This window comes from Cygnus atratus, chromosome 7, assembly GCF_013377495.2.
Source record: "Cygnus atratus isolate AKBS03 ecotype Queensland, Australia chromosome 7, CAtr_DNAZoo_HiC_assembly, whole genome shotgun sequence".
Taxonomy (NCBI): Eukaryota; Metazoa; Chordata; class Aves; order Anseriformes; family Anatidae; genus Cygnus; species Cygnus atratus.
This window is the reverse complement of record NC_066368.1, coordinates 21,614,493-21,639,278: the sequence shown is the minus strand read 5'-3', so window position 1 is coordinate 21,639,278 and position 24,786 is coordinate 21,614,493. Positions and strand designations below refer to the sequence as shown.

General features: G+C 44.1%; 1 protein-coding gene across 1 annotated transcript; it reads left to right on the top strand.

Annotated features, from left to right (window-relative positions):
* Positions 1 to 306: 306 nt before the first annotated feature.
* Positions 307 to 7,847, top strand: LOC118246909 (lipase member K-like). The gene is made up of 9 exons (XM_035544402.1): positions 307 to 382; positions 546 to 663; positions 2,412 to 2,610; positions 3,133 to 3,242; positions 3,878 to 4,014; positions 4,521 to 4,658; positions 4,777 to 4,848; positions 6,847 to 6,915; positions 7,695 to 7,847. The coding sequence occupies exons 1-9, from the start codon at positions 317 to 319 to the stop codon at positions 7,845 to 7,847; spliced, it is 1,062 nt and encodes a 353-aa protein (XP_035400295.1). The 5' UTR covers positions 307 to 316.
* Positions 7,848 to 24,786: the final 16,939 nt, after the last annotated feature.

Below are 24,786 nucleotides of genomic sequence, written 5' to 3'. Positions count from 1 at the left end.
CCTGCCCATGTCTCTCCTTTCACTGCTGTAAATCACCTGTTGATGGCTTACAATGAAAGCACAGGTAGTACTTTACCGTGTGTGTGTTTGTCTGTGTGTCTGTGTGTGTGTGTGTTGGTGTCTCCTGAGCTTTGATCAGTGAGCAGTGTTTCTCTCTGACTATCAAGTGAGCATCTAGGTGGTATGAAATCAAAGCTGTTAGTGCAGGCGTGTTATGAGGCTCCCTTGCTTCTGATAGCAGTGACACAGTGAATATGTTGTTCTAGGCAAACCGAGGATGTGGCTGGCTCTAGCTCTGATGTCCTTGGTCCATGGGATGGTATCTGGGCAGCAGCTCTTTGATTTTCTATTTTCTAAGAATCCAGAAGCACGTATGAACATGGTAAGTATGACAGAGATGGAACAGAGGCAGTAGTTGTGTGGGAACAGTCATATAAATTATCAGTAGTTAAATACTAATTTAACTTTTTTTAAACTTTTAAACTTTTTACTTACAGATTACATTGATGGTGAGCACCACTACACTTTGCTTTTTTCACTTACAGAGTGAAATGGTCTCCTTCTGGGGATACCCCAGTGAGGAGTATGATGTGGTGACTGAAGATGGATATATCCTTCAGATTAACAGAATTCCTTATGGGAGAGGAAATGCTGGAAACAAAGGTAAAATTAATCTGTGCTATACTGGAAAGCCATACCTTAAGCTGTTGTCTTCTGACTGGGATACTGGGGCTTGTGCAGGAGGTTTTTCAAGATCCTGAGGACATGCCATGACTTTGGTATCTGTAATGTCTCTTTTGATCAACAAGACTTTGTAGGGAGAGTGGATCCCTTACAGTGATGTTTTCTCCCCTGTGTGGAGACCTGAGAGTCGGTGATGCTCCATGCACACAGCAGGTTGCAGTCCTGGCAGTGAACAGTGGACCATCCATCTTATCTACCAGTGCCCCGTGCACACCTTGGGTTTTCTTTGTGAGCCTCTCTCCTAGTATGTGGTCCTGCAGCTGTGTGGCAGATTGGCAGAGCAGTTTGATACTCCTTGAACAGCTGCCATGGGGCCCTGTTGTCTCTCTGAAGAGTGACATCTATGTCTCTATGTGACATATGTATAGTGACTCTATGAAGAGTGACAATGAGGGGAGAGCAGAAGTCACAGTACCTGAGGGAGCTCCCTTTGCTCACAGGTAGCAAGGAGAGGGGAAAGAAACGATGAAAGGTTAGGGAAACGAGGACAAAGAGACTTGAGCAAAACTGGGAGGCTCTAGATCCAAAATTTCAACTGAAAAGGGATGTCATAGAATTACAGAATCACAGAATGGCCAAGGTAAGAAGGGACCTCTGAAGATCATCCAGCCCAACCCCCATACCGAGCAGGATCACCTAGAGCACATTGCGCTGGATGGCATCCAGGCAGGTTTTTAATATCTCCAAAGGAGACTGCACAACCTCTCTGGGCAACCTGTTCCAGTGCTCAGTCACCCTCACAGTAAAGAATTGGCTTCTCATATTCAGCCAGAACCTCCTGTTCTTATCCTCTCACCTCTCCAGGCACCTCCATGTTTGCCTACAAAGTTACCTGGGCACCCAAGTTCTACTAATGCTCCCAGCAAAGCAACTCTGCCAAAAGCCTGCTGAGATGCAGAGCATAGGTACCTATCTGCTTGCATCTCTGAAAATACTTGACCAATTGTGCTCTTGGAGATTGGAGACAAAAGAAGATGCTACAAGATGTCTCTGAAAAGGCAGCACCAGCTGCTTTTATCTAGAGTAGGGAGAGTAATGGTATTTATTGCTCCTATAATAGTAATCACATATTATGTGTTATACATATTTATGATAGTAATTAGGGACCTGCCACAGGGTGTGGGAGCCAAAGGTTTGATTCTCGTCCCTGCCTCTGGGTGTTCATCCTCCCAGCCCTCAGAACGTGTCCAAAGTAAAGATAGGCCAGACAGGAAAACTTATTCTGCCTCCTTCTGAAATTCATCGTGACAGCAAAGAACTCACAAGCACATCTTTGTAGCTTGGTGGGACATCTCTCAGAGCAGAGATCTGCCAGCATTGTTTAGGGGTTAGAGAAAATAAGGAGAATGAGAAAACTGTTTTGTTTTGTTTTGTTTCTTTGTATACTATCCCCCAGCTCTAGATGTTGACGTACCTAGTGATAGGTTAGCTACACAGAAGATGAGAAAGGATGTTGGGGAATAAAGGGCAAAGCACTTTGAGGTATAGTGCACTTGGTGCATCTACTACCTAACGAACTCGTTTTACTGAAATCAAGGGAAGCAGAACTGCAAACTTCTGTACACTTAAAAAGTAAAAGAATTCCCAAGCTGTCTCAAATGCTGTCAGACAGCATTGAGGGAAAAAAAAAAAGTAAAAAAAAAGTTGTCATGATGCCTGTCTTTCAGGTCCAAGGCCTGTTGTATTTCTGCAGCATGGTTTATTTGCAGAAGGCAGCATGTGGGTTACCAATTTGCCTAACAACAGTCTGGGCTTCATTCTTGCGGATGCTGGCTATGATGTTTGGATAGGAAACAGCAGAGGGAACACTTGGTCCAAGCGACATCAAGTCCTCTCTCCCAAACGAAAGGAATTCTGGGCTTTCAGGTAAACAGCGGTACTTCGAGGAACTAAGATACAAATGGCTTCTTTTGTTTTCAAGTGATGCTGTTCTAGCTTGGGGAGGAATGGATCAGGCTAAACTGAAGAGTGTCCTCTTATTTTAGGTGCATAATCCACAGTTTTCAGCAATGGTGAAAAAACATGTGCAGTTCAATGTCTTTAATACTCCCAGAAGTCAGACCCTTACTCCATTGGCCTGCACTTCCCATACTCACACCTGAAAAGATTGTCTTACTGGACCTTCTTGTCTCTTGCAAAATAATACGTTTAACTGGCAAGGGGAAGACAAGTGTTTTACACAAAATGTTAGGAGCGGTCTCAGAATGGACACAAAATACATCTCACAGGCAGTATTTTTCCATGTGTTTACCAAAGGACATATTAAGTAGCATGGAGATAGTTGTGGGATTGTCCTGCCCTCCCCAATGGTTTTGTGCTTTGTTGATGATTGTCATTTAGATGTAGGTAATCCACATATAAGTAAGATAGCAACTGTTCCTTCTGCAGCTTTGATGAAATGGCTAAACATGACCTCCCAGCAATTATAAACATTATTGAACAGAAAACAGGACAAAAGCAGTTATATTACATTGGTCATTCACAAGGCACCACTATAGGTAAGTTGGTGGGGAACAGCTTTCTGCTATATAACATTTCTAGTTTTAACTAGATATGCCATACTCTCTTTTCTTTTTTTTTTTTTTTTCCTTGCGCTGGAAACTGAATACGGATATAAGCCCATCATCAATAAAGTGGTACATGCTCTGCATTGCTCACAGAAATTGCAGAACAATTTCTGTTGCTAGCCAGCTCAGAGTTTTGGCCAATATAGTTAGAAACATAATTAACTCTTGGAGTGAGCAGATGGCATTTCAGCATCCACTCTTGGACCTGTGATCAGGAAGGTTTTAAGCCTGCTACTTTCCAACTAGTAAAGGTTTTTTGTGAAGCAATGCCAACAGCAAACTTTCCTGCAAGAAAGGATTGGTCTGCAAATGTCATCTTGACCCAGCTATCGAGCAACAGGAACACATGAAAGTTGGGCTGGGTCCCCACCCTGAGATGGTGAGACAAAAGTTCTGCAGGAGTGACCCTATGACAATGTAGGACTGACCCTATGGCAATGTAGGATGTCTCTGTTATCTTTGGGATCTGTAAAGCAGTTCGTACTAAAGTTAAACTATGTACCTGAATGCCTTGAAAGAGTAAGCCACTTTTTTTCTTTGTTTCTTTTTTTTTTTTCTTTTACCAGCTTTTATAGCCTTTTCCACTATACCTCACCTGGCTCACAAAATTAAAATGCACTTTGCTTTAGCACCTGTGGCCACAGTCGCATTTATTCAAAGTCCATTTAAAAAGCTAGCATTCTTTTCTGACTATGGTCTCAAGGTACGTTGGTCCTTTGCACAGACTGTATTCCACATAGCCATAATGAATGTATTTTTTCATAGGGATTCTGAAATGACCTACATAGCAAATTTCAAATCATTTACAGAGAGATAACTTTTTGCTCTGTCTGTTTTCATAATGAAGGGAATCATACATATCAGTCCAGAATCTTTCTATCCTGTCCTAAATTTTGTCTCCACAATATTCTGTCAGAGTCAGAGCCTAGAGGGTTGAGGTTATGGGCAGATGTGCAAGCAGCAGGTACCAAAATGTTGGACAATAAGACTAATGTGGAGACTCTGATCTGTGTCCTGCCTTTTACTGCAAAAGTACAACGAATGTAAAAGGTCATGAACGTAAAATCATGAAACAGAAACTTTTAACAGACTGCAAAGAAATGTCCACACATGGGCAACACAGATAAAATAGAAGCTGTGAAGTAGTAGTGCTTTGAGGAAGAGTGTGGTGAATCTTCATGTTTTATTAGCATGCTTGCAATTTTGCAGGAAATGTTTGGCACCAAAGAGTTTCTACCACACACTATCTTGGGTGAGCTGGTCCTTTCGAAATTCTGTACCCATTCAAAGACCTGCAGGAACTTCTTGTCCATGCTCTTTGGGTTTAACTGGAAGAATGTAAATATGGTATGTAGGAACAAATCTATAAAGTGTCCTTGGTATCCTTTTAAAAGAGGAAGCCTTGCCTGCCCTGTTTCATGGAGCCAAGTGAAACCTGTTGTGAAATGTGTTTGACACCTTTCAGAGCCGAATAGATGTGTATGCAGCACACGCCCCAGCGGGAACATCAGTACAAAATCTAATCCACTGGTTGCAGGTAAACTTCCCCAGCTACTTTCCTGTGCAAAACAGTATGGGTTATCATAATAGTTCTTTGTGGTCAGTCTCTTGTATTGGTCTGCTGCAATGTATTAGTGATATCTTTGCTGGTTTTGTTTTCACTCCATCATAAAATGCTACGTGGATTCTTGAGTTACCTGTTTATCAACAAGTGGGCCAGAAGCACTGGATCTGCAGGGAGAAACATTTGGAGCTGAGGACCCTGTATGCCCAGCAGGCACATTTCAGGGATCTTATTTCAGACCAGCTCTAGTCTTGCCCTGCAGCCTGAGTGCCATTAGAGGTCAGACTGCAGCAGAGATTCTCCTGGACAGCATCTGCAGATTTACTGGGTAGGTCAAAATGTAGGGATAATCAGGCTATCACAAGGTAACAGTCCTTCACCCTGTAGATCCAGGTAAGGTAGAGACAGCAGCCAGAAAGATTGGGTAGTACTAGGATTTATTGGATTGTGAATCAAATACTCTCACAGAAACTATTACCTGCTACAGAAAGAAGGGGAAAAATACCTGTTGGATGCTGACTTGTTCTGAGCACTAACCCTGTGCAGGAAAACAATTGTCTAATTGTAATTAGAAATGTTTTTTATAATATATGACACAGATTCTCTTACTGCCAATTAAACTGATTATTTCTCATCCTTCCCATTGTGGACATGGACAACAGTCACTACCAGAGTCTGTATGACACTGAAATTCTGCTATGTTGCCCTCAACCTCTCTTTCCTAGGTTAAATTCACCCAATTGTTTGTACATTTCTTTGTAGAACATGGATCAAAAAAACCTCTTCTTCATCTCTTCTGGTTTCTCACCAATTCATATATCTTTGTAGTGTGTCCCGCAGACTGTATGTAGAGCACAGTTTGTTGCTAACATGCTACTGCTGTTTAGAGACCCAAAAACAGCTTTGTGGTTTCTGTAACACACTCCATTTTCTAAAGTGGTGTGGCTCATCCACGTTAGTCTGCATTCTCTATATGACCATTGGTTCTGCTTTTCTTGATGTATGAAGTTTTACATGACACATTACTGAATTTCAGCTTAACTGGTGAATATTGGCAAGGAGAAAAACTAGGAGTGATGGGTACAAATTTCAGCTCAAGGGGTTCTGGTTGAAAGTGAGAAAACCTGTATTCCCTGGAGCAGGGAGCAGCCCTGGGGCAGATCCCCAGAGCAGGAGGGGGTCTGTCTCAGGGGATTGTTCAGGGCTCGGCTGGGCCACCCTGACTTTGTGTTGCTGATAGTCCTGTTCCAGAAGTGGGAAGTTAGTTTAGAGATATTCAATGACTCCTTCCAACCAACATGTCTTTGGTCATTTCAGACCAATTCTTCAGTTTACAAGCAATATTTTGAATTCTAATCCCATTTTCATATTTTCATTTCCTCCCATCCTGGTGTTAGTCACAAACTATATAAACATAATCTGTGTTAATTTATACAAAATAATGATAGTAATTAATTGTACTGGACCTATGGCAGACATGTGAGATACACTTTAAAAATCTTACCAGCTCAATGATGAAAACTAACTTTTCAGTTTCCTCTTTTGAATTGATTGCACCCCCACAGAATTGTAATTTCATTTAGACCATGCTCCCATGTTTGCCCCTGAAAATTTAATGTGCAACCCACTCCTAAATTTATTAAGCCAAAGATGTCCCTTTCTCTTTATTCCATACCACTGCAAGGAAGTAGAAAAGAAACCAAAATGTCATAATCAGAACAAAATTTGGCACTCAGTGCTTGTGATCAATATTTCTTTTCTGAAAGAACCACAGACCTTCATGAAATCCTTTCATCTTTGGGAATCTGTCTTTGCTGTCTGTCTTCATGCTGTCCTTCAATTCACTTGAAAAGAGAGGAAAAATTTATTTCCAAATCTCAAAAAAAGACTAATATTGACAAATAATTCAGGAGCTTACTTTTCCATGATTGCTCTGACCATTTAAAACATTTCCTTCTGAATCTGCTGCAGGGAGTTCGAAGTGGTGCACTGAGAGCTTATGATGGGGGAAGCATCTATAACAGTCTTCGCTATAGGCAGGTGAGCTGCTTCAAATGGTTAAAGTTGTGGTCCTCCTTTATACATACATTCATACTTGCATGCATTAGTCACGTATGATTCCACTGAATTTATTGTCCTTTATTGACAAAGCAAATTGGGCATGCAAGCAGCAAGTCAGCAGGATCACCTCTTGGAACAACAGTATTTTCTATTTTAAACTTTACTTTACAAATACCTTCTAAATGGAATAAAGTATTAGATACTTTCCACTTAACCAGCTGTTTTTTTGTTTGTTTGTTTTTTGTTTTGTTTTGTTTTGTTTTTCTGGAGGCTATAATCTGGCATGTAAAAGCAACAGTGATAACCATGTGACCAGTTACTGTCTGAAATTTGTGAAACTGAAGTCTGTATCCAGATTGTAATTTCTCTCTAGCCATGACAGAAAGCAAGGTGCTGGCACCCTGATCTAATGTTGCACAACAAATGGTGAGCAGTTAAATCTGTGTCCTGTGGGAGCTTGGGCAGTTCTTGTTCTATGGCAAGAAGAATATCAGAGGTAGAGCGTGATTAAGAAAAAAACCTTTTGCTTCCTTAAGCAAGAAAAATCAAATTCTTCAGAAACTAGCATGCTTTTTAACTGGAAGAATTATACTGTAGGTGAGGAGGTATGGTGCTGAAAAATCACCTGATGGCAAGATTCTGCAGTGTTGAGCTAAAGCAACACTCCAGATATGTCTTGTCTTCACTAACTTGCTTCCAAACACTTTCCTGTTATTACTTTCCGTCTTCTGTGAAACTGTCCTTTTCCATTCATTCAGATGGGTCCACCGCTCTACAATGCGAAAAACATGACAGTGCCGACTGCCATCCGGAGTGGTGGAGCTGACTGCCTGGCTGATCCTCGCGACGTTGCCCTCCTGCTCCCACAGATACCTAACCTAGTTCACTACAGGGCAATTCCCGAAACATAATTAAGGAATCTGGGGTTTCAGACACTTCTACTTAGTCTAGAGTCACAACTATGTTTCCTCTGAGACACAATGAATCTCATGTAGCCTTTCCTGTGTGGTATGCTTCAAAGTGCTTGCAATTCCCCTATAAGCACACAGACTTATGAAACTGGGAATCTGGACCCCGTCGTAAATGAATTTATTCCTGGCTTCAGCAGGGACAAAAAATTCAATATTGCTGTCTCAGGACTGATACTGTTACCCCGGACCTTTAAGACTACCAGCATGGGTCAAAGAGAGCTTACAGGTCTGTGATGAAAAAAACACTACATCTCCAGAGAGGCATTATGGTTCTAGTGGCTTTAAAATTCAATAAAAATTGCAATTAATCACATTTTGAATGTGTTTTTGTTGTTGTTGTTTGTTTTTTTCTCCCAACAACTGAGAAGCCAGAGGATGAATTGAGAAAAATATATTCTGAAAAGCAATTACAAGACAGACAGTCCAACAGTCCTGTGATTCTGATATGCAAAGGAAAAAGGGCTTAAGGAATGTACACAGTGCCTATGTCTTAGTCTTTTTCTGAGATATTTTGGTAATAAGATTGAGTTATTTATTTTGAGTTGCATATTTTCTGACTAAAGAGCTTTCTTCAAATCCAGTATGTATACATGTGACAGACCAAGCAGTGCCACAGAAATCATCCCTGATAGTGCATCATCTATACATGCATGCTGGTAGTTGCCAAATGGCAGAGGGTTCAGTCTACATTTCAGTGAATATTACTGTCAATATCAGTAATTCATAAACAAATAAGATAAAGTCTGTCTACATTAAGAAATGGGTCATGTCTTGACAGGTTTGGGACAAGTTGTATTAAATTCATCTCAGCCACCTTGCTAGGTTCTGAACATTTGCGCTGAACAAAACAATGTCAGCATTTCTTTGTGTGGGCAAACACCTTAGAAAAAGTTTCTTCATTCCAGGCTCCCTACTTATATGGAAAAATAGAGACTGAGTTGTTAAGAATAACCATCTCCCATCCTCACAAGCCAGCTGTGATATTGTATATTACTCTGTGATGGATGTTGCAAGTCTTTGTCCACTAGCTTTATGACTCCATGTAAACTTTTAGCATTTGTGGCATCCTTCGGCGGGAAGCTTCACAGAGTACCTGCTAGTGAAAAACACAAGAGCACACCATATATTTATGCTGTGACACAATGATGCTCTGTGCTTTATCCTCTGCTGCTTTCTTCCTGTCCTAAGCCTTTCTTCTGTGAAGAACAAAGTAAGTCAGCAGAAATGAAAATGTAATGAAAGTTATTTATGAAGAGAAATTTGCATTTGTTATGGTTTCTTGTGTATTGCAAGGTCACATTGCTTGCAGCAAATAATTCATGCTGTAATGGTTTTCCCACTGTTTTCTTCCTAAATATGCTGCTTCTGCCTCATTTGAAGAAATTTTCTATAAAATTGTCTTTTGAAGTAATACTCTTTGTCTAATCTTATTTTTCAGTTTGTTCAAGAGAGTCTGTTTCCAGAATCTTTCAGTAAATACTTCTGTCTCCTCTATAAAAAAATGATTTCTAAATTTTATCCCATGATCAGATATGCAATTGTTGACTTTTCTATCTTTAAGAGATTCATTAAGCATCTTTCAGTAGTACAAATTCTAGCTTAAATTTATCCTGTTTAAACACATTTTTTAAAAAAAAATTCTGTTTCCTGTTCCCCAGAAACAACTTGCTCATAGCAAATATGCAGCTTCACTTGGTGTATTGCCATCAGTACAGAAGGGATTTCTCCTAACTGCTTTGTTTCTTTCATTGTGTCTAATGATGAGACGCAATATTTTCTTTCTCTTTAAAAATTGTGAAACAAAGCCATGACTCAAATCCTTATTGAAATTAAAACAAATTAGCTTCCAGTAGTGAGAATCATTTGTAGATGAGAGACACACGGCACCATGCTGGACACAGGTGGTGTCCTGCATCTCAGATATCGCTGACCACCGCAGAAGCACAGTATTGCTGGAAGACCAGGTATGTCTTGAAAATCACACAAAGGTTGTCCAAACTTTGGAACTAGGACCTCTGTAATATGTTGGTATTTCCTCAAGAATATACATCTGGGGACATTTTGTGCAAAGGAACATAACTAGTATTTACCAAAGGACCCTACGCTGGCGTGCAGCACTGCTATGGAGTTTACGCATGCTTGTACGATGGCAGAGAGATGGGGTGCAGTATTTTACAACAGTGTAGCCTGAAGCTGCTTCTGGGATTATTTCAGCTCACTGATGCAAGAGAAGCTGGGGATTATGGCAGGCATAATCCTTCCATGCTGCGCTGAGTCTTCCTGGGGAAAAGTGCTACACAAAGCAGCATTTTGGCCCCCAGGTCTGCTCCTAATAGGGTGTGCAAGACTCTGCGAGTGTTCAGGCAGCCAAAATAACTGCTTCTGCAGCATGCATCAGCACGGGACTAAAACAGAGGCTGGGGCCCATCTGGGTTTGGAAACAGTGGTTAATGTATTTTGTGGCTTGGATGAACTTGCTGGTGTTTGAGGCGAGGAGGATCTGGGCTGCATAACTGTGAATTTGGGTATCTTGACCCTGGCTCCACAAACACAAAATCCAACGCAAGTGGGTCCCCAGTTCTTTGTGCTCTGCAGATACATGGGGCCATGCACCACACCAGGGGAGCTGGGAAACACAGCACAGACCAGAAATCATCAGCACACTGATTACCACCCTGGGGTGATTTTCCTATTCTCCAGTCTACTGATGCTATTTTCCACCAGCACGTTTGCTTGGATGCTGCTCTGCCATTGGACAGGTTCGGCTCAACCACAGAGCCTCAGCTGCCCCAGCCTGGTGCTGGGCAGCAGATCCCAAAGGCTGCCCAGCCTCGTCTGCTGTCCCTTACTGGGTCCATGGACAAGCGGATGGGTGCCTGGGGCTGCTTTCCAGTGTTTGGAGCTGCCTGGTGACTTTGGGTCCCTCTGTTAGTGTTTGTCACTTGCTTCTCCATCAGTCATCCTGGAGGGATTAATCCGACCACAGAGAGACACCCACCTTGGGCCTACCCCACAAGGACTATCACCTCTTTCACCCTGCAATGTTTCCAGCAAAGGTTTAGCAAAAGCAGTGGGCTGATTCCATGTTAAACACAATGTCACATCCGCAAACCCTGCCTGGGTTGTCCTCTTAGAATCATGGAATCGTCTGGGTTGGACCTTCAAGACCATGGGTCTGGCTATCAACCTGATCTACCGATTCCCATCTCCTCCAGGAGCAGAAGCGGTAGCTTCTCCCTCATGCCAGCTGGAAAATACCAGCATGAAACAAAGGAGTGAACCTTCCTGAAGCGCAACAACAGCACCTCTCTAATGTGGATGCAGCCGTGATGGGAAAGGCAGATGCCTCACAGTGCCATGATCCCTTTCATTGGTCTTCTTCTGCAAGCTGCATCCTTAAAAGCTGCTTTCTTCTGAATACAGTTATTGGCTTGGGAAGGGATAGAGAGGATCTTGGTTTAAATATCCCTCTTTTCTCCCCAGCTACCCACCCCCCAAAAGTTTTCCCATGTCCTTTATAACCCCCATGAAGATGCCAATTGCTCGCTTTTCCCTTTGGCCTCCTAGGAGTGACCAGCTCTGACCTGAGACATGCGCACACAGTTAGGACACGGTGTGACATCTTACACGAGCAAACCGATGCTGCTCAAGTGCTGGCCAGGTTACACCCTATCCTACCTACTCCTATTAAAGAGTTTCATGGAAAAGGTGACATAGAGGCACATACTTTCATAACTAAAAATTCCTTCCATTAACCATGTATTTTAGCCAGAGGGCTTTTGTCACAGAAGATCCCAAACAGAAATTAAAGTGAACAAAAGTGGTCTTGTGCTGACTCCTCCTTTTACGCACTGGAATGATCATAGTAGGAATGGAACAGCCAGAAGGAAAAATAGGTGGAAGCCAGAGGACTGCCAGGGGAGACAGAAAGTCATGAGTGTTGTGAGAGGTTCAGTTTCTTCCTGGTGTTGGAGAAAGCTGGAGGCATTGCCATCCAGACAAAGGGATCATACTGGGCACAACAGTATTTCACAGTTAGTATCTCACAGAATCACAGAATCATCTAGGTTGGAAGAGACCTCCAAGATCACCTAGTCCAACCTCTGACCTAACACACCCTAACATACCCTCGAGCAGATCAACACATGCACATAACTTGGTGTCGTCTGCAAACTTACTGCGGGTGCACTCAATCCCCTCATCCAGATCATTGATAAAGATATTGAGGAGAAATATCTCCTCTTACTTCACCTCCACTTGTGTCTTTCCCTTCATCTTCTCACCAGTTCTCAGCTTTCTGCTCCTTTGCCATGAATTATTCCTGTTTCAGGTACTTTATTTATTTTTAACAGCTATGGACAGAAATTATAGCTGACTATTTTTTGATTTATTCATCTTTTATCCTTCTCAGAGACATTTGAGAAAATATAGATTTGCAGGTGTTAAATACAAACACATTTCCACTTTCTTATTGAGAAACAAACACTAAAAAAAAAGCCATAAACAAAACAAATTGTGTTTGTACAATGTCCCAGTTTTGACAAAATATGTTGGGAAGAATGGTTGCACACAAGAGCCTGACAACAGCTGGAGGCTGGAGAGAAACAAGGAGGGAAACTGATAACGCATCCCATTGCTGCAGTGATTTCTATACCTCCCTAGATTTCTCTTCATCTGTAAAATTAACCTTCTTGGGATGGCCTGGAAATCTTTAACTTTATGGACCATGCTTTTATTTTACTTCCTTTAACATCAAACACTTTAGAGACATGGGTGCATAAGCAAATCATCTGGTCTCAGAAAAAGTGACCTGGGCAAATTCTAGTTGCCAGTTCATGTGTCATAGAATCACAGAAATGTTTGGGTTGGAAAGGACCTTAAAGCTCATCTGGTTCCAGCCCCCTGCCATGGGCAGGGACACCTCCCACCAGCCCAGGCTGCCCCCAGCCCCATCTAGCCTGGCCTTGGGCACTACCAGGGATGGGGCACCCACAGCTCCTCTGGGCAGCCTGTGCCAGGGCCTCACCACCCTCAATTTAACACATATTAATTAAGGCAGCATTTCCTTTACGCATTTTGTTGCACATAGATGTAATAAATTTTCCTTGGAAACATTTAGGGAGAGATAAAGAAATGAACCATGCTTTGGAGCATTCACCCAAGCAGCTCTTAGGAGTATTTGTAATTGATCGAAGTTGTCTGAGGGACAAATTGAGGATACTGCTCTTCTCATGAGCATTCAGCTCTGAAATAATTAGTGCCCAGTGCCAAGACAAGAGGCAATGGGCAACAAGCGATGCACAGAAGGCTATGTATGTACATCAGTTAGCAGTTTTTGCTGTGTGGGTGATGGAGCCCTGGCACAAGTTGCCCAGGGAGGTTGTGGAGTCTCTCTCCTTGGAGACTTTCAAAAGCCATCTGGATGTGGTCCTGGGAAAGCTGCTGTGGGTGGCCCTGCTTGAGCAGGGCTTGGAACAGATGGACCCAGAGGTGCCTGCCAACCTCAACCATTCTATGACTATGTGGCTTCTCTCCTGTCACAGAACCCTCATGTCACCAAAGAAGAGCTGTGTCTGGGTGAAACTGGTGATGGTATGGTCCTTCTGAAGCCAGCAGTTTGTATATAAATCCCTTTAGAATTGCAGCAGTTAAAATGTGAGTGAAATTTTTGCTTGTGCAAATGAGACGTCCTTCACAGTGCATGTCAAACAGTGGTGAAGTGTTTATTCTTGAGATGGAGGCAGCATCAGCAGGGCCCTGCATTGTGGGGGCATATATACTCCCCATCCTGCAAAAGCACGGCTGCTGTGGAGGCATTTTCTCAATGCAAAAAATGTCCATGTTGTAATGCACTGTGCGGGTTGGAAGGAACGTGCAATCCAAATAGAATATATACAACTTGTCTATATTGTTGACAGAACGGGTTTTGCTCATTTTATCAGCAAATTAATCAGCCTGGAGGGTCTTCTAGTGCACAGTTTAAAAACTTCTCAATCACCTAGTTTTTCCCTCTTGTCTCCAAACCAGTAACTCACAACATAAATCTATACTAATCCACTGTAAGGCCAACATATTCCCTGTTATTTTTACCTCCTCATATGGATGAGGAGCAGGATGCTGCCTGCTCTTTTTGACAGCTATCCATAGATTCAGACTGATTAGTATCCATGCGGGAAGAAATACACCATCGCCCCAGTTCTATTATTTCTTAAAAATTAAAGCAGTCAAACCATAACAGGGATAAAAGTCCAAAATGGGATCATGAGCACATGGGTTCAAATTAGCCATTGACGGATTTGGGCTGGAAATCCCAGCTCCCATCTGAGCAGTCAGGTTTTGCTGCAGGCTCTGTAGAATCAGAGGGCAAAAATCTTCCAGGCTGTTTTTATGTGGATCTCAGCAAGCTTATAACTGTGTTTGACGTGGCATCTGTGATAGCAGGGGCTGGACCTGCTAGTCCTTGGCTCCTGAGTTTCTCTGATCTGGTGCAGCAGGCCCAAGCACATTTCACTTGCAACCTGGGATTTGAGGAGATGGTGGCATGAATTTGGCAGCCTTTTCAAGAGCTGGATGTCAGCCCAGAAAGGGCTGAAATCTTGGTACCTCCAATGGTGAAGGGAGCATACCTGCTGCCATCTGTGACTCAGACCCAGACCTCCTTCTAGCACCTTTGGAAGGGTGTTGAACCTGGTGTTTCAAATACAGCTTTGGTGAATCACTGCCTGTTTGGTTTTGCTGACTGCTTCACTAAAGGGGATAGCAAAGCTTTTGTTCTTCAGCCCTGTTTCCCAGTGGAGATCAGAAGACTTCGGTTGTGGAGCAAGGCCCTTTGAGCCCCTAGTTCTGCTGTGCCCGCCCTGCTCTGGGCAGGAGGTTGGGCAAAGTAACCTTCCAACCTGAGTTTTCCTGTGATCCTCTGTTTCAGAGCAAGATGCAGTAACAAGTTAGAGGTGGAACTGAACACCTAACAGACTCCCAGCAATGTGACCACGTTGTGTTCTCAGAGGTGGGCAGAGGCTCATGCTTCATTCTTCATGAAAGATCCAAGTTGGAAAAGCAATATAAAATAGTGATTAGAATTTTTTCCAAGTTCTCAGCATTTTGTTGATGGGATAACATGAGTCTGACTTCATTTCATTTGAAAGAGGTACCTGAAGTGTGTTATTTGAAGGTGCAGTCTTAAGTATGTGTGTGATTTGTCCTCATTAGCCTCAGCATTGTGTTGCAAATGGACAGCGAGAGCATCCAATCCCACATACCAATCTCTAACAGTTGTCACCCTTTTATTAGGCAATCTATTGATGGATTGACTTTGATGCTCCTTGGAGTGATGTTTTTCTCACTCTGTTATTCAGACACTTTAGGAGCTCGTACACCTTTACAAACACTGAACTGTGTGCTCCAGACTAAGCACAGTGACAAGGAGATCCACAGTGTGGCTGTTGCTGGTGGTGGTGATGGCACCACCAGATGCCTTATGACAGTCGATGCTTTGAGACCAGCTTGTCTGTCCTACAAGCTGCTTGGCTGATACCAGTTCTCAAGCTATGTTGTATTCATTAAATGTATTTTTCTCTCTGTTAAAAGGTGGGGCATTCAGAAGTTGCAAATTAATCTCACAAGCTTAATTCTACTTGTACTATTGTTTTCTTTGAATTGGAGGTACTCAGAATTTTTGGAGTTTCGGTTATTTTAACTCTGTGTTTCAAAATGAACATTTAACCTGGCAAAATTGCAACCATATATTACTACACTTCTGAGCCACTATTGAGACAGTTAAAGCCTTTTTTTTTATTTCAAAAAACAAATAAACCAGTTCTACACCAATACCTCCTCTCTGCTCTCTGCTGACAGTGACAGGACCTGAGGCAACAGCATGGAGCTGTAATGTGGGAGGTTCAGGCTGGATGTTATGAAAAGATTCTTCACCGAAAGGTGGTTGGGCACTGGATCAGGCTCCCCAGGGATGTGGTCATGGCACCAAGTCTGCTGGAGCTCAAGGAGTGTTTGGACAACTCTTTCAGACATAGGGTTTCGGTTTTGGGTCTTGTTATGAGGAGCCAGGAATTGGACTGAATGATCCTTGTAGCTCCCTTCTAACTTGGGATACTCTATGGTCCTATGATTCTCCTAAAACCTTCAACTTTTGTGGATCACTGTGCGCATCTTTTACTGTGTGCAGAGACTTGCAAGCAGGCGTGTACACAATTCTACAAGCAAACAATTAGCGTATTTAATAAATAAATGGGGCTAACATGTTATTAGGCTGAGCACTTAATATGCTCACCACACCTGATGCAGGCACTGATAAGTGTCTCTCCTGGCTAAGCAATTATCAGTGTGGTGGGGAAATGCTGGCTCCTTGGAAAACCTTGATCTTCCAGTGTTGCTGTATGCAATTATCCATCTCTTTAATCAGGTTTTCTTGATGAGATTTCTCTCCTGAGTCCTTGAGTTGCTGACAAGAACTCTAGAAAAAGCTCAGTTCTGTTCACTGGGAAGGTTATTAAACATCCTTTAACCAATTCTTCCCTTTCTAAAGTTACTATCTCTATTTTTTATTACTGAATTTGTAGCAAATTTGCACACTCTCTGGGATCTGTTTCTGTGCAAATGCCCACGCGTATATTCAAAACACACTTGTAAGCTCAGCAGGGGCTGAGAGGTGATAAGATTGCTCTTCTTGACCTGTGGCCAGTCACTCAACAAAATAAGCAACAAAGGCCTGACGTGGCCATCAGACCACTGTTTTCTCAGTGGTCTTATAATAGGATAATTGAAACATTGCCTCCAGAGGTCTGAATTCCAGCCTCCCGCAAAGTTAACATGCATAGGTAGATATTAATGGTGAACAACATCATGTTTATTCAAACTCATGATAGGCTTTATATAAAAAGGTAGAATTGCAAAAGTGCTATATATTAACCTGTCATTTCAATTCTCTTTTCTAATGGTATTGCACTTGGCTGTAAGAAACAACATTGATCTTCTCTGAGACCTGCACCGCTTCCCATAGTAGACCTGTCCTTTTTGTTATTTAATCATCTACTGATGTGTCCAGTCTGACAAATAAAATGCTGATATCCCATTTCTTCCTCCCAGAGTTGCTGCTAATGGTACGGAGATGGCAGTGGGAGTCCTGTCTTTGGGAAGCACCAGGTGAAACACCTTCTCCAGGTGCTCCTCCGTAAATGCTGTGAGGACCAGCAGCTGGTCCCTGATAGCCACACTGAATGTGTACAGGCTGGGCTTGATCAGAACCATTGCTGGGCACGCAGCTGGTGTCAGGAGGCATCTCAGTAAGCGATGCCACTGCATATGGCCTGGAAGCAAGATGAAGTCAGAGCTGAACAAAGGGGAAGCCAGAGGCCTCAGATGTTATGGCACACCTTATCACAGAATCATAGAATATCCAGAGTTGGAAGGGACCCATAAGGATCATCTAGTCCAACTCTTGGCACCGCACAGGTCTGCCCAAAGTTTAGACCATGTGACTAAGTGCACAGTCCAATCACTTTTTAAATTCAGACAGGCTTGGGCAGAAAAGCCTGTGTGGAGCCTGCAAAATTCCCTTTTGTTATCTGTAATGTCCTGCTACATCTCACATCGCTGTTTTTGTGGTGCCCCATCTCAGCCTTAGCCATTCACTTATCCATTTTTCCACCTGCGCTATCTGTAGTATCCTGCAATTCATCATGCACCTGTGCTGGTGGTGATGTCCATAGCAAAGGTTAGGCATTACCATGCACTCCCTAATGTGATACCTCCACCATCATGAAGCAGAGAGTGTAGCTCATGACACTGAGCACCTGAGATAGTGTCCTCTGCTCCAGTCTGTGGCTTGTTGTGGAGTTGCAGCTCTGCACCAGTGGGAAAGTGTCCTCCCTAAGGGTCACCCACGACATCTGCTCATGAACCTCGTGGTGCACTCGTTGCCTCATGCCCAAAGCTCTTTGTCATCTAACCCCTCAATTCACCATGCTACAGATTTCCTCCCTCTGTAATGTTGCACAACATTCGCAAAAAAAATGAGTGTTGGGTATAATTTCATGCTGGGGAAAGAACCATGAGCTAGTTAACCTCTCCAGGGTAAACAGAGTTGCTGGAATTTGTTCTTGTATTGATTTTTTTTTGTTTGTTTGTTTAGACACTGAGAAGCTAAACAGGATAAGCAAGAAAAGCTTGGCAAGAAATAGTTTGATTGGAGAATGATAGCGAGGTGGATTTATGAGGTGATGAAGGGCTCAACCCCACCTAGCTCCTCTTGCACATCTTTTCAGCAGAAATTCACCTGGTTTTGGACTTTACTGGGAGCAGAGAGCAGGCTCTGGTGAGCACTATCTCCTATTACTTTTACCTTTTCAAAGATTTGCTTTGAGTTAGTTATTTTGAGAAAGACCACTCATTTCCTGGCTATCCCATTTGCTCTTATGATACAAAGGTGAAACCTCCTGTGGTGGAACAGCTCCAGGCTTGTGGAACAGCTGGTGCTAGAGAGGGATGTGGGAAAACTCCCCATGAAACCCATGGGAGGAAAATTGCTCCACACAGACACCTCTCTTTCCTTGAGCTGTCCCTGGGACATGAGGGACACAGCACCATGCTTTGCCAGAGGCTGAGCTGCCCAGGATGGAACAACATGGCACAATGGGCCCCAGCACTGGCGGAAGGAGGGCCCTGGTGGCTCCTTCCGTTGGGCGAACCCATGGCCCTGGGTCAAGGTTTCCTTACAGCTCAGGGACAGGGATTGCAAAATGTTTCAGAGCAGAGGAGAAAAAGCACCATCAGGAGAAGAAACTGCAGGGGAATCTACTTACTGTCATGCTGAAAAGTTTCCATTTGGGATATGAAAGTACCATATTCCCATGGGCTGGACATGAAGACAGCTCCCTTCCCAATTCCAGGCATTCTCATCAAACATTTTTTTTTTTTTTCCCTTTTCAGGACCCAGGTTACCATTAGCTGCATTGCTCCATCATGGCTTCATTTTAGATGGTAGCAATTGGTTTTCCCGTTTCCCCAGTATTCCCCAGTACCAGCCTGGGCTCTGTCCTTGTGGACACAGGCTACAGTGACCTTCATTCTGCAGCATACCAGGCAAGAGAAGCTGAACTACTTTGGCCATGTTCAGTGCAGCTCTCTGGGTGATTTTGGGTCAGAGCGTGGATTCATGTGCTTGGGCCAATGTGGCGGTTGATTGTAGAACATGGGAAATCTCTTGAGTTTGTTTGTTTGTTTGTTTGTTTTGTTTTGTTTATTTGTTTCCAGGTTTATAGCATTTTATAGCACAGCTGGCCGAGAAAATCAAAATGTTCTTTGTCCTGGTTTCAGCTAGGATAGAGTTAATTTTCCTCCTAGTAGCTGGTATGGTGCTGTGCTTTGGATTAGGATGAGAAGAGCGCTGATAACATGCTGATGTTTTAATTGTTGCAGAGCAGTGCTTACACTAAGCCAAGGACTTTTCAGCTTCTCACTCTGTCCTGCAAGTGGGCAGGCTGGGGGTGCAGCAGGAGCTGGGAGGGGACAGACACAGGACAGCTGACCCAAACTGGCCAAAGGGGTATTCCGTACCATCTGACAGCATGCTGAATAATTAATATGGGAGGGCTGGCCGGGGTGGGGGGACCGGCTGCTCAGGGATAGGCTGGGCATCGATCAGCGGGTGGTGAGCAATGGCATTGTGCATCACTTGTTTGTACATATTATTAGTAGTACTATTATCATTATTATTATCATTTTCCTTTCTTTTCTGTCCAAATAAACTGTCTCAATCTCAACCCACAGGCTTCATTTTCCTGATTCTCTTCCCCATCCCAGAGAGGGAGGTGAAAGAGTGAGCAAACGGCTATGTGGTGCTGAGCTGCCAGCCGGGTTAAACCACAACAGTCCTTTTGGCACCCAAGGTGGGGCATGAAGGGTTGAGATAATGACAGATCTGACCAGAGTGTGTTAAAACTGAATTCCTATAAGCATTACATCAGTTTAATAGTTGGTAATCACAATGCCGATTTTTGTGATCTCAGGTCTGCTGTGCCTGTTTTCTGAACTGAGTTATATGGCACATTACTTAGTGTATGTGTTCCCTGTCGTGTTGTTTATCACTTCTGGGGGTTGGTACAGGGTTATTATTTTGCTGTACTGTGTAACACTGGCTTATGGTATCATAAAATTACTGGCCATGAGACTAACCTGGTATTTGTACTCAGCATTGCCGTCAACTCTGTATTTTGGGAACCCTACCTCAGAAACTGTTAATAATTATACCTTTCACGCTTTTTCTTCAAGGAGCCAATCTACGGAGGGGTCGGGGAAGATGTTTTTTCTCACTTATTCACTCTCCCTTTCGCCTCTACCCCTTTCTTCTCCTCCAGGCGAGTTATGGTAGCATTCCAAAACTTCAAATATCCTTGGGATGTTCAGACCAGCATGTTCTTATTGTTATGCCTCCTGAATGCGCTTCAGGTTTTGTTTAAGGTTAAACAAATACTTAAGAGTGTCATCCAGAGATCTGTCCTGAGGCAGGACAGTTACAAATGGCAGGGAGAGTGGGAGGATATGGGCAGGCATCTAGAGCAGTGGGCATCTCCAATGCTTTGGAAATTCACCCCTGAACAACTGAAAAATCCTAAAAAACTGGTAGAGTGCTTGAAAAAGTGTGTCACCACCCTGGCAATACCAGACATACACAAATCACTGCAACGTGCTGGGACTTGGCCTATGCCTACCGAGCTGCTATTGATGCCACTATAACCCTAGTGACAGACCTGCGGCCACTCCAAGTCCTGTGACAGGCCCAACGGCCACTCCAAGCCCTATGAGGGGCCCCAACGCTGAAGCAGGGGGAAAAAAAACTGTACCAGTGTCAGTTGCACCCATAACCAAGATGAAAAAATGGTTTAGAGAATGTAAAGATGTAAAGTCTACACCACAGCTGGGGAGAATGGCCCCACCTGGAACCTCTGGAATAAAGAACCTGGGGAAACTCAAGGTCGACCCCTAGTGTTTTGGAGTCAGGGATACGGAGGATCTGTGGCCCACTACACTCCAACTGAAAAAGAGATATTGGCAGCATATGAGGGAGTTCGATCCGCTTCAGAAGTGGTTGGTAATGAAGCACAGCTTCTCCTGGCACCCTGACTGCTGGTACTGGGCTGGATGTTCAAAGGAAGGACACCCCTTTACACGTCATGCAACTGATGCTACATGGAGTAAGTGGGTGTGGTGGTTTTACCGTGCTAGGCAGCTGAACACCACAACCGCTCTCTCACTCCCCCTCCTCAGATGAGGAGGGGAAGAAGTAAAGGAAAGAACAACTCACAGGTTGAGATAAGGATAATTTAATTAAAGGGAAAAAATAATTATTAAGGAAAGATTATTATTAATTAAACAATTTAACTAAAGGGAAAAAAGGGAAAAGGGAAAAAGGAGGGGGAAAGGGAAAAAAACAAAACAAAACAAGTAAAGGCTATGTGAAAGTGCAGAGGAAAGAAATTACTCTCTACTTCCCACAAATGAGCGATGCTTGACCACGTCCTTGAAGCAGGGCCTCAATGCACATAGCCAATGTTCGGGAGGACAGACGTTTTCGCAACGAGAGCCCACTCCTCCCCTCTTCTTCCTTTTTCCACCTTTTATTGCTGAGTGTGACATCATATGGTATGGAATATCCCTTTGGTTGGTTTAGGTCAGCTGCCCTGGTGATGTTTCTTTCTCACTTTTTTGCCCACACTCTAGGAGGGTTAGAGAGAGTCCTGATGCTGTGCCAGCACTGCTCAGCAGCAGACACAACACTGGTGTGATACCACTGCTGTTCTAGCTACAAATGCAGAGCACAGCACTGCATGGGCTGCTGCAGGGAAAGTTAACATCCCAGCCAGACCCAGTACAGTGGGTTGCACTGATTATTCATCAAGCTCAAATAGGAAACCCCAGTCACCCAGGAATCCTGGAAGTGATTATGGACTGGCCAGAAGGCAAATATTTTGGGATATCACCGGAGGAGGAGGTGGCCCATGCTGAAGAAGCCCCACTGTATAACAAGCTACCAGAAAATGAGAAGAAATATGCCCTGTTCACTGATGGGTCCTGTCGTATTGTGGGAAAGCATCAGAGGTGGAACGCTGCTGTATAGAGTCCTACACGACGAGTTGCAGAAGCTGCTGACAAGAAGGTGAGTCGAGTCAGTTTGCAGAAGTGAAAGCCATCCAGCTGGCTTTAGATATTGCTGAATGAGAAAAGTGGCCAGTTCTCTATCTCCGTACTGATTCATGGACGGTAACAAATGCCCTGTGGGGGTGGTTACAGCAATGGAAGCAGAACAACTGGCAGCGCAGAGGCAAACCCATCTGAGCTGCTGCACTGTGGAAAGATATTGCTGCCTGGGTTGAGAACCTGGTTGTAAAGGTACGCCATGTAGATGCTCATGTGCCCAAGAATCGGGCTACTGAAGAACATCAGAACAACCAGCAGGTGGATCAGGCTGCTAAGATTGAAGTGGCTCAGGTGGACCTGGACTGGCAACATAAGTGTGAATTATTTATAGCTTGGTGGGCCCATGACACTTCAGGCCGTCAAGGCAGGGATGCAGCATACAGATGGGCTCGTGATCGAGGGGTGGACCTGACCATGGGCACTATTGCACAGGTTATTCATGATTGTGAAACGTGCTGCAATCAAGCAAGCCAAGCGGTTAAAGCCTCTTTGGTATGGAGGACGATGGCTGAAATATAAATATGGGAAGGCTTGGCAGATTGATTACATCACACTCCCTCAAACCTGCAACGGCAAGCACCACGTACTTACAATGGTGGAAGCAACCACCAGATTGCTGGAAACATATCCTGTGCCCCATGCCACCACCTGGAACACTGTCTTGGGCCTTGAAAAGCAAGTCCTATGGCGACATGGCACCCCACAAAGAATAGAGTCAGACAGTGGGTCTCATTTCCGAAACAACCTTATAGACGCTTGGGCCAAAAAGCATGGTATTGAGTGGGTGTATAACATCCCCTATCATGCACCAGCCTCCGGGAAAGTTGAGCAATACAATGGATTGTTAAAGACTACACTGAAAGCAATGGGTGCTGGGACATTCAAAAATTGGGATATACATTTGGCAAAGGCCACCTGGTTAGTCAATACTAGGGGATCTGCCAGCCGAGCTGGACCTGCCCAATCAAACCTGTTACACACTGTAGAATCACAGAATATTAGGGATTGGAAGGGACCTTGAAAGAACATCTAGTCCAATCCCCCTGCCAGAGCAGGAACACCTAAATCATGTCACACAGGACCGCACCCAGGCGGGTTTTGAAAGTCTCCAGAGAAGGAGACTCCACAACCCTCCTGGGCAGCCTGTTCCAGTGCTGTCACCCTCACTGTAAAAAAGTTTCGTCTCATATTTAAGCGGAACCTCCTATGTTCCAGCTTGCATCCATTGCCCCTTGTCCTATCATTGGGTGTCACCGAGAAGAGCCTGACTCCATCCTCCTGACACTCCCCCTTTACATATTTATAAATATAAACGTTAATAAGGTCACCCCTCAGTCTCCTCTTCTCCAGGCTGAAGAGACACAGCTCCCTCAGCCTTTCCTCGTAAGGGAGATGCTCCACTCCCTTAATCATCCTCGTGGCTCTGCACTGGACTCTCTCAAACAGTTCCCTGTCCTTCTTGAACTGAGGGGCCCAGAACTGGATGCAATATTCTAGATGTGGTCTCACCAGGACAGAGTAGAGGGGGAGAAGAACCTCTCTCGACCTACTAACCACACCCCTTCAGATACACCCCAGGATGCCATCAGCCTTCTTGGCCACAAGGGCACAGTGCTGGCTCATGGCCATCCAGCTGTCCACCAGGACCCCCAGGTCCCTCTCCCCTTCACTGCACTCCAGCAGGGCAGTCCCCAACCTACACTGGTGTCTGGGTTTTTTCTTGCCCAGATGCAGGACTCTACACTTGCCCTCTTTATATTTCATTCAGTTTCTCCCCGCCCAATTCATCCAGCCGGACGCTGGATGGCAGCACAGCCTTCCGGTGTGTCAGCCACTCCTCCCAGTTCAGTGTCATCAGCAAACTTGCTGCCGGTGCACTCCATTCCCTCATCCAAGTTGTCAATGAATATATTAAATGACACTGGTCCCAGGACCGACCCTTGAGGGACTCCACTAGATACAGGACTCCAATTCAACTCCGTCTCATTAACCACAATCCTCTGGCTTCTTCCCTTCAGCTAGTTTACAGCCCACCTCACTACCCAATCATCCAGATTTCTTTCTCAGTTTCTTTCTCAGTTTAGCTGCAAGGATGCTGTGGGAGATGGTGTCAAAGGCTTTACCGAAATCAAGATACACCACGTCCACTGCCTTTCCATCATCTATCCACACGGTTATATCCTCATAAAAGGTTATCAGTTTGGTCAAGCACGACTTCCCCTTGGTGAAGCCATGTTGACTGCCCCTAGTGACCTTTTTCTCCTTGATATGTCTAGAGACAATGCCAATGATAAATTGTTCCATCACCTTACCAGGGATGGAGGTGAGGCTGACCGATGTATAGTTACCCAGGTCCTCTTTCTTGCCCTTTTTGAAGACCGGAGTGACATTTGCTTTCTTCCAGTCCTCAGGCACCTCTCCCAATGCCCACGACTTACCAAAGATGATGGAGAGTGGTCTAGCAATGACTTCTGCCAGCTGCCTCAGCACCCGCAGATGCATCCCATCAGGACCCATGGATTTGTGCATGCCCAGCTTGCTTAATTGGTCCTTAACCCAGCCCTCATCAACTAAGGCAAACTCCTTTATTCTGACTTCATCTGGGGCCTCAGGGGTATGGGGCTCCTCAGGAGAGCCTCTGGCATTATAGACAGAGACAAAGAAGGCA